The 16,789-nt window shown below is 40.8% G+C and overlaps 2 protein-coding genes across 3 annotated transcripts in view; both read left to right on the top strand.

The window, feature by feature from the left end:
- Positions 1 to 3,350, top strand: part of dapk1 (death-associated protein kinase 1) — a 105,041-nt gene extending 101,691 nt beyond the window's left edge. For both annotated transcript variants that reach the window (XM_034090439.2, XM_034090438.2), the window contains exon 26: positions 517 to 3,350. In XM_034090439.2, coding sequence (XP_033946330.1) covers positions 517 to 1,806 — 1,290 coding nt within the window. In that variant the 3' untranslated portion in view covers positions 1,807 to 3,350. The remainder of the gene's footprint in view (positions 1 to 516) is intronic.
- A 5,738-nt stretch (positions 3,351 to 9,088) lies between these two features.
- ctsla (cathepsin La) lies at positions 9,089 to 15,072 on the top strand. The gene is given in 11 exon segments (XM_034090803.2): positions 9,089 to 9,197; positions 10,072 to 10,215; positions 10,301 to 10,423; positions 10,895 to 11,008; positions 11,010 to 11,048; positions 12,365 to 12,490; positions 12,492 to 12,590; positions 13,848 to 14,016; positions 14,099 to 14,216; positions 14,696 to 14,712; positions 14,715 to 15,072. Coding segments are annotated over 10 exon segments (1,017 nt in total). The 5' UTR covers positions 9,089 to 9,197; positions 10,072 to 10,083; the 3' UTR covers positions 14,795 to 15,072.
- Positions 15,073 to 16,789: the final 1,717 nt, after the last annotated feature.

Below are 16,789 nucleotides of genomic sequence, written 5' to 3'. Positions count from 1 at the left end.
GGTGCGCTGTTTGTTTATGAATAAATAAGTCCCAATGCTTTGTTTTCATGTGTAAACAATTACTCTGCAGGGGCCACATGTGTATTTACCTGATGATGTACTGAGGCTCAAACAATGTTTCTATATATACTAGGTATTCGTATTTAAATTTGTGTATTATCGATTTGTTTCACTAACATTTCATTTGTATTTATTCCGTTCATGGTATGCACAACTTAATGTATAACAATTATTTACAAAACATGTCTCTATAAACACACCATACCCGAAAAGGAGCAGGGAGAAGAAAATGATCTTATACTACCTGCCCCTTTCTCAAAGAAAAAAATAGAAATAGATTGTCTGTACTTCATATTTTCTTATTCACAACCAATCATAACAGTATCGTAGGAAAATAAGAAACACAAAAGCGTGCAAAAATGTTTACATTTAACATTTAACTATCTCTTCCACAACTGTTCCCTACTGATGACTTTCTAATACATTTCCTCTCCCCTTCATGCCCTCCTCCCACAGATCAACATCATGCAGAGTGAGACGGTGCAGGATGTGGTCCTGCTGGAGCCTCGTTGGCTCTGCAGCCACATCATCGGCAAGCTTCTCTCCATCGAGACGCCCAAGGCCATCCACCACTACAGGGGGCGCTACAGGCTGGAGGAGGTGCAGGCTCTGGCTCCTGAGAGCGACGTGGACGAGCTGCTGCAGATCCTGGACGCCATGGACGTGTGCGCCCGTGACGCCACCAACCCCGCCATGGTGGACGTTCCCGCTCTCATCAAGACCAACGGCCTCCACCGCTCCTGGACCGAAGAAGAGGAGGAGGAGGAGTCGCTGATTTACGGCGGCGTGCGTCTCGTCCCTGCGGAGCACCTCACCCCCTTCCCCTGTGGCCTGTTTCACAAACTGCAGGTGAACCTGTGTCGCTGGAGCCACCAGCAGAAGCCCGAGGAGGAGGGCGTGGAGAATTTAGACGGCGATATCCACCTGTGGACCAACGGAGCCAAGGTGAGCCAGGGAGGAGTGGAGGCCATGATCCTGCTGGTCAACCACGGCCAGGGGGTGGAGATTCAGGTGCGTGGGCACGAGTCTGAGCGGGCCAAGTGCTACACCCTGTTGGACACCGCCTGTAGTATAACGGAGAACCTGCTGGCCTCCACGCTCCCCGGACTGCTCACAGCCAAATACTACCTGAGTCCTCAGCAGCTGCGGGAGCACCACGCCCCCATGATGATCTACCAACCCAAAGATTTCCTCCGTGCACAAGTCCAGCGGGAGTCCTCGCTCACCAACACTATGGGCGGCTACCGAGAGAGCTTCAGCAGCATCCTGTCTTTCGGCTGCGCTGAGGTCTACCAGCAGGGGACTCTGGGAACAGACATCCACATATCAGACGTCCCCCTGCTGGCCCGCAGGAAGCTCTGCCGCATGCTGGACCCTCCTGACGCTCTGGGGAAAGACTGGTGCCTGCTGGCCATGAACCTCGGCCTCACAGAGTTGGTGGCCAAACACAGCAACGGGACTCCCAATGGCGCCTCTGAGCTAGACTCGGAGCAGGACTCCCAGCAGGCCTTGCTGCAGCCCAGCCCGACGGCGGCGCTGCTGCAGGAGTGGAGCGGGCGAGCGGACAGCACGGTGGGCGTGCTGATGGCCAAACTGAGGGAGCTCGGCCGCAGGGATGTCGCCGACTTCCTGCTCAAAGCTTCTCCTGTTTTCAGGGTCAACATGGAAGCGCTGGCCAACGGCTACCCCCCCATCTGCAACGGCGGCACGTCGTACAACTCCATCAGCTCCGTCATCTCCCGCTGAACTGAGCGGGGCCGGCTCTCCGTCCTCACCCAAACTGCGGATTGTGTTTAACTTGACGTTTTCCCCCTGAAACAGGACTCGTGTGTGTGAATGAACATGAAGTGCAATCGTTCAGCTGCTCGCTCCTTAATCACTCCATTAAGTTGCCGTAGGAACCAGATGTCGTGTTTGTGCTCGCCATACCTGTATAGCTGACCTTCCACTATGAATGTTGTGAAAGAGCTGATTGTCCTGAGCTCCAAAGAAGAACCCTGTGCTTTTATTCTGTTTCTTAATCTTGTCGTGCTGCTTTTAAAATCCCTTCTGCTCTCCTGCACACTTAGGACTCACTCGGCTACATTTATAAGCTATCAACTCTATGTGAAGGGATGATTTCAAAAGATGGCCGCCTCATGTTCGGACCTTCCGTTTTTACTCACTCCATCAGTCATAGTTACATTTGGGCCGTTCAGCTTAGTGTTTAATAAATGAAAAGCATTTTGTCAGTGTGCCTTTGTGGCCTTCTACCTCCCTAAAGAGCACAAATAGTCTTGTTATTATAAAATAGCCCAACATTTAAAGAACTGTGCCTTGTTGACACTAATAGGAACATTTCAATCAAGTTTTTAAATGAAACCATCCCACATTTCAGACTTGTAAAATGGTTATTTAATAAAGAAAAAAGAAAGCTAGGCTCATTTTACAATTACATTTTGCCGGCATTAAAAAAGCTGAAATCAGATATCTTGCTGTTTTCTCTTTAGTGTTTGGGAGTCGCTGTAGAGATCTAACCTTTTATAAGAGTCAGTGAGGAGACGATGCTTTTGTGGGTTCCTACAGATCAGCTTTGTGCTGACAATTTATTGTAACGGTCGCATAATCGCCTAAGAAACGTCCTTAAAAGAACAATTTCATATTAACTATAGTGTGACAAACTTGTTTTTAGTTGTCTTTCTTTTCCCTTGAAAGACTTGCTATTCTGTTCAAACTGTAAGAGAAATCAAATTGCCCTTTTGAGCTAATGTTCAGTTATTATCTTTAGTTTCTCCACCAGCAGGTAAGACTTCAATCTTCACTAATCTGTTTTTTCAATTGATTAAAAACCCAAAGATGTCTACCGTACAAGACGAAGAACACCAGCAAACATGTTTCTGTAGCCAGAACCAGTGACTTTTGGGAAATGAGTTTTAACATTTTGTTTAGGTTATGGAAACGTGTCCTAGTCTGCTTACTGATTAATGTTTTGGTATGTTTGTTACTTTCCATCCAAAACAGGCTTTAGATAAGTTTGTATTTCTTTTGAGGGATCGCCGTTACGACTACACATTTTCCTATAATTATGACCAAATTACAAAGACAGTTCTTTCCAGGACCTTCAAAGAGTTTACAGTAGAATATCTGCTTTATTGGACAGTTTACCCAACTATGGAAGCTGTTAAAATAAATTGTTCCTATAAATGTTTTCACTTACAGTCTGCTCATGTTCATTGCACAGAAAGGGACCTTTAGCCATTTGAACAGGGAAGATTCCCCCCTAAGTGCATTGTCTTATTGAAGGGTATTGGGCCGTCCTACCACCTGAAATGTATTTGCTGTAAAAGGTAAAGAGGACATTTGCAATCCTAATGGCGGACCACTGCTCATCTTCCTTTACTTTAAATAGAGAGTGCCACCACAATGATGGAAACAAATAAATAGAAGTTCATGTTTTCTACTAAAAAATAATTTATTAAACCCCGTAAACACACCTGACACGGCACCTTTGTGATGCTTCCTCATCAACGTGAAGTAACCGTCCAGTGTCAGATTAGTAAACTCCGTCGAGGTACAGTTGAGCGTGGCTTCACATCTCCTTTCGCTTTTTGTCTTTTTATAACATCAAGCTGCGGCCTGGCTCGGTCAGCAAAAGCAAAGTAAAAGATGGAATAAAGTTAGTATTGTTAGCTGTAGAAAGGGCCAGAGGCTGCTGGTGACAGAAATGTCGTATCGGTGTAAGCTGGGCGTTTTATAATGTTTGTGATCAGAAAACATTTTCATGAGTTGATGTTTTTGGAAAAGAGTCTTTCATTCTTAAAAGATGTCAATACTGCGTGGCCCTTTTTCAGGACACTGTCACAAGTTGGTAGTAAACAGTTGCGCTGACGTGCCAGAGTGCAGTATTTCCTGTCCGCTTTACTTTCCCAGTGTTACTGTCTGTTTTGCAGAGATAATGCTTTGAATACTTTTTCAAATATAGTACTTCTCTAACTTTATTTGTCTGGGCCTGAACTTGCCAATCCACACAGCAATATTTCCAGCTGTGATGTAAATACTCCCGGCCTGGTTCTTCACTTCCCTTTTCACCCTCTTGGCCTCAATTAGTTGATTCCAATTTCAACAAGGCAAACTGAATGTACTGCACATCGCTCCTAAGAATATAAAAACGAATCAAAGATATGCTACAAATGTGCAAAATGTACAAATGTGATAACATGTCCCAAACTGGTCAGACACATATTTTTACTTACTTTATTTTTCTTTAAAAAGTTTGCCAATGCTGTGTGCCTAAAACACACTCCTTCATTCCTCTTATTATAACTTTGTACAGTATACAAGCGGAGAAGTCATGTTTCAGAAAGGGAAGTGAATATTATGTTTTTGTAAAAGCTGGGAATCACTATATTATTATCAACTTTGTCTCCGCTCTGTGTCTTTATTTCCATATGGTTCAGACATAAATGAGTGCATTCAGAAGTATTTGTCTGTATGTTTTTGTTTGATGCTTATTCTCCCACCTTCAGAGACTGCGGTCTAATCGCCACATTGCACACATTGTCTTTTTGTCGCTATTTATGTTACGTTATTTTAGCATGTCTTGGAATGCCATGTTGTTAGTACTTTTGACACTTTATAGTGTAATACATTTTATAATAAATTCTTTACCTAACGTCATTGTCTCTGTTCTAATTGAAGACATACAATTAGGTAATTCAACAAGTCTGCACCCTGGTTCCCGATCTATAGAAGTCCTGAGACAGCAACAACATATTTGACCACACATGTTTTTTACAGGCTTCTTCTATGACTTGCTTTATTTCCAATAACAACATCCTGTTTTTATGGGTTTTTGTCCCAGGTTTTAGAAGACATTGACTTTATATTTGTTATCTCGGTGAGATGCAATGTACTGTTTAACTGTTATGTGTGTGGAATATAGTGGAAGTGAAGCAGTTTCACACCATTAAATATAGATTTTTGGTTTTCTTCGTCAAATTAGTGTATTAAATGTGTTTTTCTTTTTCGTTTAAGAGCAAATTATGCCAGTGGGGTGTTCCAGGTGCAATTGGTTTATTTTAAGGATATTTCCTCCTAAAGAGTGTCATTATCATATTACCAGGATTGTGCGTATTCATCCCACTTAAAACATTTTTTATTTATTAAAGAAAATATTACTCTAGGGCTCAATTAAAGATTAAAAACCCTGATCATTTTTGTACCAGTGTTACATAAAGTAAATTCCATTTGTATGTAGAGTTAGAAAATAGTCTATGCTTTTACTTAAGCAACGACTTAAAGCAAGATAATGGAGATATCCCCCCCCCCCCCCCCCCCAGTGTATGTTTAAAGGACTTCCTCACTTCTTATGATTTCAACTCTCTTTGGAGAATCAGGGTCAGGGTCTTCTAAGCGTTACCTTTATTTGTCTTCCAACAGATTCCAGGCTGTGTTATTCACACGTCTCTGAGTTCATTGTGGAGCTGCAGGAAGACGACCCTCGGCCCACACAAACAAACACACACACACTCACATGACTGGATTTGTCTCAACTTGTTGCTGACAGTGTAGACTGCCATTCGAAACTATTTGTACAGAGAGAGATAAATAGAGCATAAGGCCTGACGATTAAATCACGTGTTTCTGGATTAGTTTGAATCTTACAAAACAGAATTATAGACAGATTTGGTGATTATTATTTGTTTTGCTTCATAAGACCGATTCAGCACAATCAACACCTTCAAAGTGATCCAGGCTTAATTCCCCATTTAATGTGTTTTTGAGCTGTTTAAAATGAAAGTAAAAATGAAATTTGAACTTAGATTAATAAATACCAACAGTTTTCTTTAAAAAAAAGCATAGTTTGAACCACTACCACTCACCTTTCCATAACATTTACAAATAAAGCATTCATTTCCTAACTGTGCCTGTACAATAAGTTGAATAAGAAATACATATTCACGTTTCAAAATGAGCACTTTTTTCATGTTTTGGAATCAGTTTGGCCTACTTAAACAAACGGCAGTACACACAAACAAGGAATACTGAAGATAATCAAAAATAATAAAGAAATATTGAGGTAATCTTACTATTTCCAATGCTCAATTAAATAAGTATAAAAGTAAAATGAGTCATTGTTTCATCTTAAACATGAAATAGTGCAGTTATCAAATGGGAATACAAAATATAACCTAAGGTAAAATAATATTTATAGCCTAATTTAATGAAATAAGATAGTAAATGAACTGAAATTAAACAGTGATGTAGAACGTAACATATCAGACTGCAAAACATGTATAAGTACACACTATAAATACATTAATGAGGTAATGCCAACCTTTCTTAATTTAAAAAAAAACCGGTTGGGTTTGATCCCTGTCGGTAAAGGGAGGTTTACTGGCAACACAGCATAGTTTTTAATTTGCTTGCCTTCCTTAGCATTGTGAAGAACACTCGCTCTTTAGCTTAATGCAAATACATGTCACATGTCACTGCTCATTAGAGGCTGTGATGTAAAGAAAAAACAACAAGGAGGGATATTGACTGGTGTGTGGAGATGTTGGTCATTCAACTCTGTTTTGTTTGTGTCTGGATGTGAAGACCACAGACCGCGGCTGATAACCTTGTTTAGTTTAGCTAGCATCCTAATCTCAGGAATGTATGAATGGTATGGTAGCAATTGTCCTGAGTTTTACCAGCAACAGTTGAGATAAACTGAATATTTATACGTTTCTTTTTAAAAAAATAGGAAATTAGCAATACAAACTAAGCAGAATTGTCAATATAGCGACTTTCTTGTAAATGTGGCTACTTTTGAAGCTAGTGCTGCTAGCTACTTTCACTGAAAGAGATTGCAACAACAGGCTGGGTATTTTTTTGGATACTTTTAGAAATCTAGCATACTCAGCTGTGCAAACAATCATATAACATTGTACTAAACATACTGTTATTTTTGTCAATACTTGAAGGAGAAGATACCATTGTTCAAATATTTGAAAGATACGAAGGAATTTCGGGCCTGCAGCCAGTTAGCAGTTAAAAGTTAAAAGTTAGAATATTAACTATAACTTGAATGCTTATACAGGGATTTATATTTAGGCCTATTATATTATTCATCATCATATTATTATATGTGATAAAGTAAATATAGTATTAATTGAAAAGGATACAAGTATCATACTCAATACATTGAATGCTAGTGCTACATCTAAACAGTGACATAATGTGACATGAGTCAATCATTATGTCCATGTATGCATCACATGTTTATGTTGTAACGAGGAGCATGATGTTCCAATATTTCCACTGCATCATATTTTACACAAGCTAAAAAAGAAACATAATTGGCAGAAATGAGAGAGCAGACATGCATCCTCAGCATGTGTAACTGGATCAACATGACGATGGTTGACCGAGAACTTCCTGTGTGGATATGCAAATATACTCAGTTATATATTATAGAGTCATCTTAACACCAGATTAGAGCATCTTGAATGTCTCTGATGAGTGTGTCAGCAGAGGTGGAAGCATTCACATCCATTGTGTGTTAATTGATGAGGGAAGCAATATGTAAAAGGGAACAAGCTTTATCAGCATAGTGTTAACATACTCATTTGTAGAATATTTGGCTTTATTTCCACTGATGCAAATGTATGTGTTGTTGTCATTTAAAACAAATCTGTGGACATTATAGTATGTTTTAAATCTGCAAAGTAACTAATGTCAGATAAATACAATGTAGTAAAAAACCAGATTCCCTCTGAAATGTAGCAGAAGAAGTAATAACTATTATTAAAATTAGGTCAAATATTATTTACTTACTTGGAGTACTTTTGTAAATAGTTACACTACCAATGGTTGTGAGTAGGTCCAGTCTGTAGAATAAAAAGCCTTGTATCAATATTCATGTAAAAAACTCTACTTTGGCAGATTAGGTAGAGTTCATGTACTTGCTTACTTTCTACATCTAATGTCAGATTATTTCATAAATAAGAGGTGTTCACACAACAAAAGGTTTGGTTCCAAATGTATAAACAACTCAGCCTAATCAGCCTAATCAGCCTAATCAGAGTTCTCAGTTTCACAACCTTTATCAACCACATGATCAACTCAGACTTTGTTCCAGCAAGTTCATGTAAATCCTGCATGTTCATTAATCCCATTGTTATAACAATGAAAACATCGGCCATCACTAATAGTATTGAACATCTTATTTAACCTTATTGAGTAATACATTTTAATTTCACTGCCATCCTTAAAAAACACAGCTTTGTCTGAGACATAATCAACCAAAAGTATGACATAATGTGTCACCTTATCTTTGTTTGTAGTTTGATCGCACATTTGGCTGCTTTACTTTGATTTTATAGTTCTGCTGTTGGTTGAAACTTCAGTATTAATGCTGGAGTTGAAGGTAAAGATAGGCTTATTATCAATCTCCTTCCTATCAATTATTTAGGAGTAGGCCTACTGTTTTGCAGTTGTGTTATGAACTGTATACAAGTGGTAGACACAGACTTTTTCAGCTGTCACAACAATACTTCCACTGTTTGAAGAGTTTCTCATGTACATGCGAACATGTTAAAGGAAGATAAACCTGGTAATGAAACCGATTGCCAAAAGGTGTCTCAGTGTCTTCAGGATAAATCTAGTTGGGAAAATCTGCATTCATCTAAGCCTATACTCGAATAACCAAATCTACTGCATAAAGCAACATGCATGTGAACACACTGAGGAGAACACAAATAGGGATTTAGGATTTAAAGTATTTGAACAGTTTGTTTACTCTGTAAACTTGACGAAAAGCTGATTTGATTAGGCCTACAAAAAAAGGGTCTTTGCTTCACCTATATTTGTATAAGTGTCTATAAATATATATTGAATGGTCCATGACATAACTTAAGTTCAAAGAAAAAACCCTGAGTTAATAGATTGTTTTCAGCTGCAACAATCCAACATGAAGACATCGTTTTTCTCTTTTCCAGAGAAAGGGAATCACGTGCTTCCAAAGATGACGTTGCAGGTCGGGGGCGGGTCATCGGTGGTCATAAACAAGGAGTGGACCAATCACAGAGGCTCACTCAGGCCTTTATAAACTTTGTGTACCTCCACCGAAGGATACTATTTTCTTCGTCGTCTTCAGCTATTGAGAATATACTGTAAGTGCAATAATTATTTGTTAGACTTGCTTTCTGATATTAGCATACTAAACACCTGATGGTTATACTTGCTTTAAAGCCAGCATATAGATGAATATTACTGTTTATTCTGGATTGTTTTTCCCGTCGTTTAATCCCAGAAAAAAACAACACCTATGTGTATGTTTGAATGAATGTCGACTTGATAACATCTTCTTTGTATTTATTTTTTAAACACTAACATGTTTATCTGCCAGCCTTTGCTATGTTGTTTCATTCGTCTGTCTTTGTCTTCGTCTTCTAGCTCCACTATAGCCTAAAGCAGTCATTGCTAGTGTTCTTCCTGCGGTTTAAAAGAACATTCACCAGCACCGTGTTTCGTTGGAAGAAACCGCTCTCTGCCAGCTACCGGTTATAGTTTTCCTTTTCCTTTATCATTTGGTGGTCGTAGTTTCGATTTCCTGGCCGGGCTATTGCTCTCGGCCACCGCAGCAGATCCCGTGATAGCGAACTAAACAAAAACAGGTTCGCTGTGTGGTCGGTGTGGCGAAGTTTCTGCTCCCTATTTTGAAAGAAAACATCCCCAAACAACAACATATTCTATCTAACAGTCACTATTAAACAAGTATAGGGGTCATTCGGTCTCAAATATCTTATTTTGCCTGATAATTATCGAGTTTTGAGCCGAGCCGTCGGGAAATGTCGGGAATGTGTACTGCAGCTTTAATGTGGCTGTGGACAAATTGTACCACAGGGATAATGGGTGCATGACAAAACAAGTGGATTTCGCGGCATGACTTAACGCTTTTCCTAATGATATTCAGTTGTTGGTAATGGATTATGTTACCCGGGAGAATCAATGATTAACCTTCCTTGGAAATTGTTTGTTTCCCAGTAGGAAGCAACAATGCTGCCTCTCGCCGTGTTGGCCGTGTTGGCCGTGTGCCTCAGCGCCACCCTCTCTGCCCCCAGCCTGGACCCGAGACTGGACAACCACTGGAACCTGTGGAAGAACTGGCACAGTAAAAGCTATCATGAGGTGAGGAATTTTTTATTTAAGCTGCCTTTAGTTTGCCATTTGGCACAAACACAATTCTGAATGTTTTTTCTCCTTTGTTTTGTAGAAGGAGGAGGGCTGGAGGAGAATGGTATGGGAGAAGAACCTGAATAAGATCGAGCTGCACAACCTGGAGCACTCCATGGGAACACACTCCTACCGCCTGGGCATGAACCACTTCGGAGACATGGTGAGCCCACAGTTTGGACACTTAACTTACTTTACAACGCATATCAGGGATTTTATAGGGCCTGGAAAACTGATTCAATAACAAGAGTCGTTGAGAACATTTGCCCTCCAAATATAGACGGGTGATGCCCTAAATCAATTGTATTGTCATAAAACATTGTATATATTAAACTCATGTATACACACCTCCAGTAATAACATATTGGATGTGTGGGACAAAGGCATGCTAAGATGACAAAATAAAATGGGGGAAAAAACTTGGCATATGCCATTTTTAATAAAACCGGATAATGACAGGAACACAAAACTATAGTTGGAGATACTAATGAAAAAAATGCATCTACTTTAGCACTACATTATACTTTTGCTATAGCTATAAATACAACAATCATAGACCACAGCTTTTCTATTTTCAAGTCTTTTGTTGGAGTAACTCGGCTTCATTTACTCAGTTAATGTTCTCTTTCTACAGACTCACGAGGAGTTCAGGCAGAATCATGAACGGCTACAAGCACAAAGCGGAAGAAAGGTGAAGGGGTCCCTGTTCATGGAGCCCAACTTCCTGGAAGCCCCCCGCTCTGTGGAACTGGAGGGAAAAGGGCTACGTCACTCCCGTTAAGGACCAGGTAATAACCTCTTTATATCTGCGCCGGCTTATCAAGGTGCAGCGATGTGTTTGCAAGGAGGTCAAATCTAGAACATATTTTCCGGTAACACTGTAGGGAGTGTTGGCAAAATCTGACTCGGGTATAGATATTTGGGATCATTTATTAACTACCGTTAAGACAAAAAACAACTCTTAGTGATACACTTTTTTACCAAGAACAGATGCACCATCTGTTAATCAGGCAAATCAATGGCTCGGTTTGAAAAAGAAACGTCACATTTGGACTGAAATGTCATTGATTTTAAGCCTTTATTGTTACATAACTGACATTGATGAAAAAAAACCACGCATATGGCCAATTGTTGTTGCAGGGAAAAGCTTGTGTCGAAACACACACGTGCTCATTTTGTATCTTTGTTAGCACTGCAGGAGATACACACACACACACACACACACACACACACACACACTCGTATCAGCTGTTGGAAACATTTGGTAAACAGAATTACGTAATGTGTGACTTTGAACAGCTTCATGGTTACGGATTTGCTTGTTGGAAGAAAGACAGGGCACCCTGTCCACTATTTTTTTTTTGCTCGAACGGGGAGATAAGAGTGCCACTTGCATGTTGTTTTGGTTATCTAGCATCACACACACACGCACACACACACACCTCCGCCCTGAGTGTACAGTCTGTTCTCTCTGCTCACCCTCTGCAATACATTTACAACTGTGTAAGCTGGAAAACCCGGCCCAACCAGCTCCCTGTAATCAGATACAGTAGGCCAAAGTACTGGAGTGCAGCTTCCAATACAATGTTATCTATAAAAGAGAAGTGTCCGGAATCAGGGAGATAAAGTGCATAACCAGGAACCGAATGGATCACACAAGTACAACACAATCAAATGACTCCACTTAAAACCTGATGCAATATTCTAACTGCAAAAATCATATTGGTCTGTCCTGAAGGTGATGGTAATAAAGTCAGAGTTATTTCAAATAAGAAACTGTCACAACGGTTTGGAGAATCCAGAACTGATTCCTAAACTTCTTCTTTCTGTCTTTATGTTAAAACATTATGTCTCAACCACAATCGCACAAAGCTAATAAAAGATAGCACGTCTTAACACTTAGACTCCCTAACAAAGTGTCTCTCTACAATGGCCAATGCTTCCGGGACACACGGAAGAGAACAAAAGTAACAAAATGGCCAACATCAGAAAGGGATGCATGCTTTTTTTTTAAACACAAAAACATGTACAGGTGCCTTTTTAACTCTGTAGTCAGATCTTTAAGGCAAAGGAGATGAACTGATCCTGTGTCTGTGCCCCACAGGGTAATTGTGGCTCCTGCTGGGCCTTCAGCACCACCGGGGCTCTGGAGGGTCAGGTCTTCAGGAAGACGGGCGAGCTGGTGTCTCTGAGCGAGCAGAACCTGGTGGACTGCTCCAGACCGGAGGGCAAACGAGGGCTGCAACGGGGGTCTGATGGACCAGGCCTTCAAGTACGTCCAGGACAACAGCGGCCTGGACTCCGAGTACTCCTACCCCTACCAGGCGATGGTACGTGTCTCTGTCAAGTCACCAAAAAGTCCCATTTCAAAGAGTAGAAAACGTTTTGCCGCTGTGTATTAACTGATTTTCGAAGATGATAAAGTAACACACAGTTGTAGTAATTGCACTGTCCATTAATGAACACTTATTAGTAGGGATGTCCCGATCACCTTTTTTTGCTTCCGATCATTTAATTTTGACAATCTGCCGATACCGATTTTTCCCGATCCGTTCTTTATGCAATGCATTAAGAGAAAAAAAAGGTAACGGATAACGGCTGGTCATCCAACGCGATGAATTCAGCTATCTGTTATTTTTTTGGCCTTTTCACTGTTCTGGGGCAGTTTCTCTTTCCTTTTAAAAGTGTCAGTTGTTTCAGTGCGTTACCTGAGTGGCCGCTGTGTACTCGTTGTGTTGTTGTTGGTGTTTGTTTCTAAGGTGGCGTATTAGATTGGTCGTGTTGAACGTAACTCTGTTCTTTCCACCACGCGGAACCTCTGCCTTGCAAACATTGCATCTGGCTGTTACACTGCCTTCGCTTTCAATTTTATAATACTTCCAAACTCCTGACATTTTCTCTGTCCCGACTCCCGAGTCACCAGCTGAACGTTGCCTCTCGTTAGCTTACTGCTACTATAGACACTGCGCCCACTCTGTTGCCAGATTTGAGAGAAATAAGCAACCAGGTCTGAAAACAAGCCCAAAGAAAGCAACACATACATGATGTTGTGTAATTTTAAACCAAAACTAAGTCCTCAGGATGAATTTAAGACGTGGACATGGTCAAAAATCCCGATCCCCGATTTTTTTCTTTTGAAAATCGGATCGGGACATCTCTACTTATTATAATAAAACGTTTATTTAGCACCTGTCACAGAAATTAAAATTCACGTGCTTCACAAGAGAGAAAAAAACATGTGCCAGGAGTGAATCGTAATTACTCCCCCGTAAACCATGATTTTTCCTCCTTGGAATTGGCAGTAGAGAAGTGTTTAAAAAAGTCTTAACTTTAAGTGAAGAAGGCACAAAGACGAGGATGCTACCTAAATATAGATATAAAACAAAATATTGAATTTGCTATAATCAAGTGATTTGCATTAGGCTAGGAATATACCTTTTCAAACTAACTATTTGATTGGTTGCAGATTAATCATTGAACCTATGATAGCTCTGCATTGCACGCTCAGAGTTTGAATTGGGGGACATGTTTTGGATTCCGGAGGTCTGTGTTGACACCTGCTAACGCTTCTTCCTCTTCTTCCGCAGGACGACCAGCCGTGCCGCTACGACCCTTTGTTCAACTCTGCCAACGAAACGGGCTTCGTGGATATCCCCAGTGGTAAGGAGCACGTGCTGATGAAGGCCGTGGCCTCTGTGGGGCCCGTCTCTGTCGCCATCGACGCCGGCCACGAGTCCTTCCAGTTCTACCAATCTGGTGGTAACAAGCCTTTTCTGTTGGTGTCCCTCGCGCTCTTTAAGGCAAGTATAAACTGAAACTCACTGGGCTTGTGTTTTAGGAATCTACTACGATAAGGATTGCAGCAGCGAGGACCTGGACCACGGCGTGCTGGTGGTGGGTTACGGATTTCAGGGAGAGGATGATGACGGAAATAAATTCTGGATTGTGAAGAACAGGTCAGTGGAAACAGAGAATCAGTCTGCTACTTTTGTTAGTGCTGCCTGAAGAAAAAGTGGCGCTAAGAAAATGTTTATCTGCTTACAAAGATGTTATAACTGTGCCTGTAGATGGATTTCAATACTCTTTCTGTTTGGAACTATTCATATTATTTAGGGTTGTCGAGGCTTAAAAGAAAAATGTATTTTATTTTAGTCTTGAATCATTAAAAAGAAAAAGCTATTCTCGCAAAAACATGATTTTCACATCCTACTTGGGTTGAGAGTATATTTAAAGAGTTTCCCTTCTTACAATCTTTTGTTTTGGTGGTCAATTTTGATTAGTTGTTTGTTTATAACGAAAATATTAAACATGAATTTAACCATTGAAGGCAATGGGACCTCCTCCGAGGCTGGCTGTGTTATGCTTTTAATTTGATTTCTCTAAACGCTTCCAAACTAAAACTCATTCCTGTCCTTTTTGTTTGTGTTGTTGGCAGCTGGGGTGACGCCTGGGGAGTCAAGGCTTCATCATGATGGCTAAAGACAGGAAGAACCACTGCGGCATAGCGACAGCAGCCAGCTATCCAATGGTCTAACTTGGCTGCTCTTCGTGGCTGCTCAGTGTTTTTATTGCAATAGTTTGGTTAGGCGGCGGCGAGGCTTCAGTCACTGCGACAATAACCGCAGGAGATTCTGCGACTGTTAATCAAACACTGTTTGTTGTTTTTAAGGAAATGGCGCCCTTTTCTTTGGCTGTTTTGTGCCACTTTTTTTTTTCTTCTTTTTTTTAAAACTAATTTTAGTTTGGTGTTTTATTATTTGTAAATATGTGTATGTTACGTTGTAAGTGATGCATAAAAACTTGCTGCGGTCATGTAAATGTTTTTTTTCTACTTTACTGTGATCAATTAAAAGTTGTGAAACTAGACGTTTTCTAGGATGTTTTTAAATGTAATTTATATTTTTAATGTCTTATTTCAAGACATGGTTTTAGCTTTCTTAAATGACAAATAAGAAACAACTGCCCTTTTTAAAGGTTATATTGGCGTTTGGGCAAGTAACAGTGGGGGCAAACAAGTATTAGTCAGGCCACCATTGTGCAAGTTCTCCCACATAAAAAAGGATGAGAGGCCTGTAATTTTCATCCTAGGTACAACTTCAACATATGAGAGACAGAATGGGGGGAAAGAATCCAGGAAATCACATTGTAGGATTTGTAATGAATTAATTGGTAATTCCTCGTAAAAATAAGTATTTGGTCACCGACAAACAAACAGATTTATGGCTCTCACAGACCTGTAACTTCTTCTTTGAGAGCCATCCTCTGTCCATCCACTGTGTTAACTGTATTAATGGCACCTGTTTGAACTCGTTATCATATAAAAGACACCTGTCCACAACCTCAAACAGTCGCACTCCAAACTCCACTATGGCCAAGACCAAAGAGCTGTCAAAGGACACCAGAAACAAAATTGTAGACCTGCACCAGGCTGGGAAGACTGAATCTGCAATAGATAAGCAGCTTGCTGTGAAGAAATCAACTGTGGGAGCAATTATTAGAAAATGGAAGACATACAAGACCACTGATAATCTCCCTCGATCTGGGGCTCCACGCAAGATCTCACCCCGTGGGGTCAACATGATCACAAGAACGGTGAGCAAAAATCCCAGAACCACACGGGGGGACCTAGTCAATGACCTGCGGAGAGCTGGGACCAAAGTAACAAAGGCTACCATCAGTAACACACTACGCCGCCAGGGACTCAAATCCTGCAGTGCCAGACGTGTCCCCCTGCTTAAGCCAGTACATGTCCAGGCCCGTCTGAAGTTTGCTAGAGAGCATTTAGATGATCCAGAAGAGGATTGGGAGAATGTCATATGGTCAGATGAAACCAAAATAGAACTTTTTGGTAAAAACTCAACTAGACCGTGTTTGGAGGAGAAAAGAATGCCGAGTTGCATCCAAAGAACACCATACCTACTGTGAAACATGGGGGTGGAAACATCATGCTTTGGGGCTGTTTTTCTGCAAAGGGACCAGGACGACTGATCCGTGTAAAGGAAAGAATGAATGGGGCCATGTATCGTGAGATTTTGAGTGACAACCTCCTTCCATCAGCAAGGGCATTAAAGATGAAACGTGGCTGGGTCTTTCAGCATGACAATGATCCCAAACACACCACCCGGGCAACAAAGGAGTGGCTTTGTAAGAAGCATTTCAAGGTCCTGGAGTGGCCTAGCCAGTCTCCAGATCTCAACCCCATAGAAAATCTTTGGAGGGAGTTGAAAGTCCGTGTTGCCCAGCGACATCCCCAAAACATCACTGCTCTAGAGGAGATCTACATGGAGGATTGGGCCAACATACCAGCAACAGTGTGTGAAAACCTTGTGAAGACTTACAGAAAACGTTTGACCTCTGTCATTGCCAACAAAGGGTATATAACAAAGTATTGAGATGAACTTTTGTTATTGACCGAATACTTATTTTCCACCATAATTTTCAAATAAATTCTTTAAAAACCAGACAATGTGATTTTCTGGATTTTTTTTCTTTCTCATTTTGTCTCATAGTTGAGGTATACCTAGGATGA

Source organism: Pseudochaenichthys georgianus, chromosome 9 (genome assembly GCF_902827115.2).
Source record: "Pseudochaenichthys georgianus chromosome 9, fPseGeo1.2, whole genome shotgun sequence".
NCBI classification, from domain to species: domain Eukaryota; kingdom Metazoa; phylum Chordata; class Actinopteri; order Perciformes; family Channichthyidae; genus Pseudochaenichthys; species Pseudochaenichthys georgianus.
Note: the sequence above shows the minus strand (reverse complement) of the source record. Positions and strands in the feature narration are given on the sequence as shown.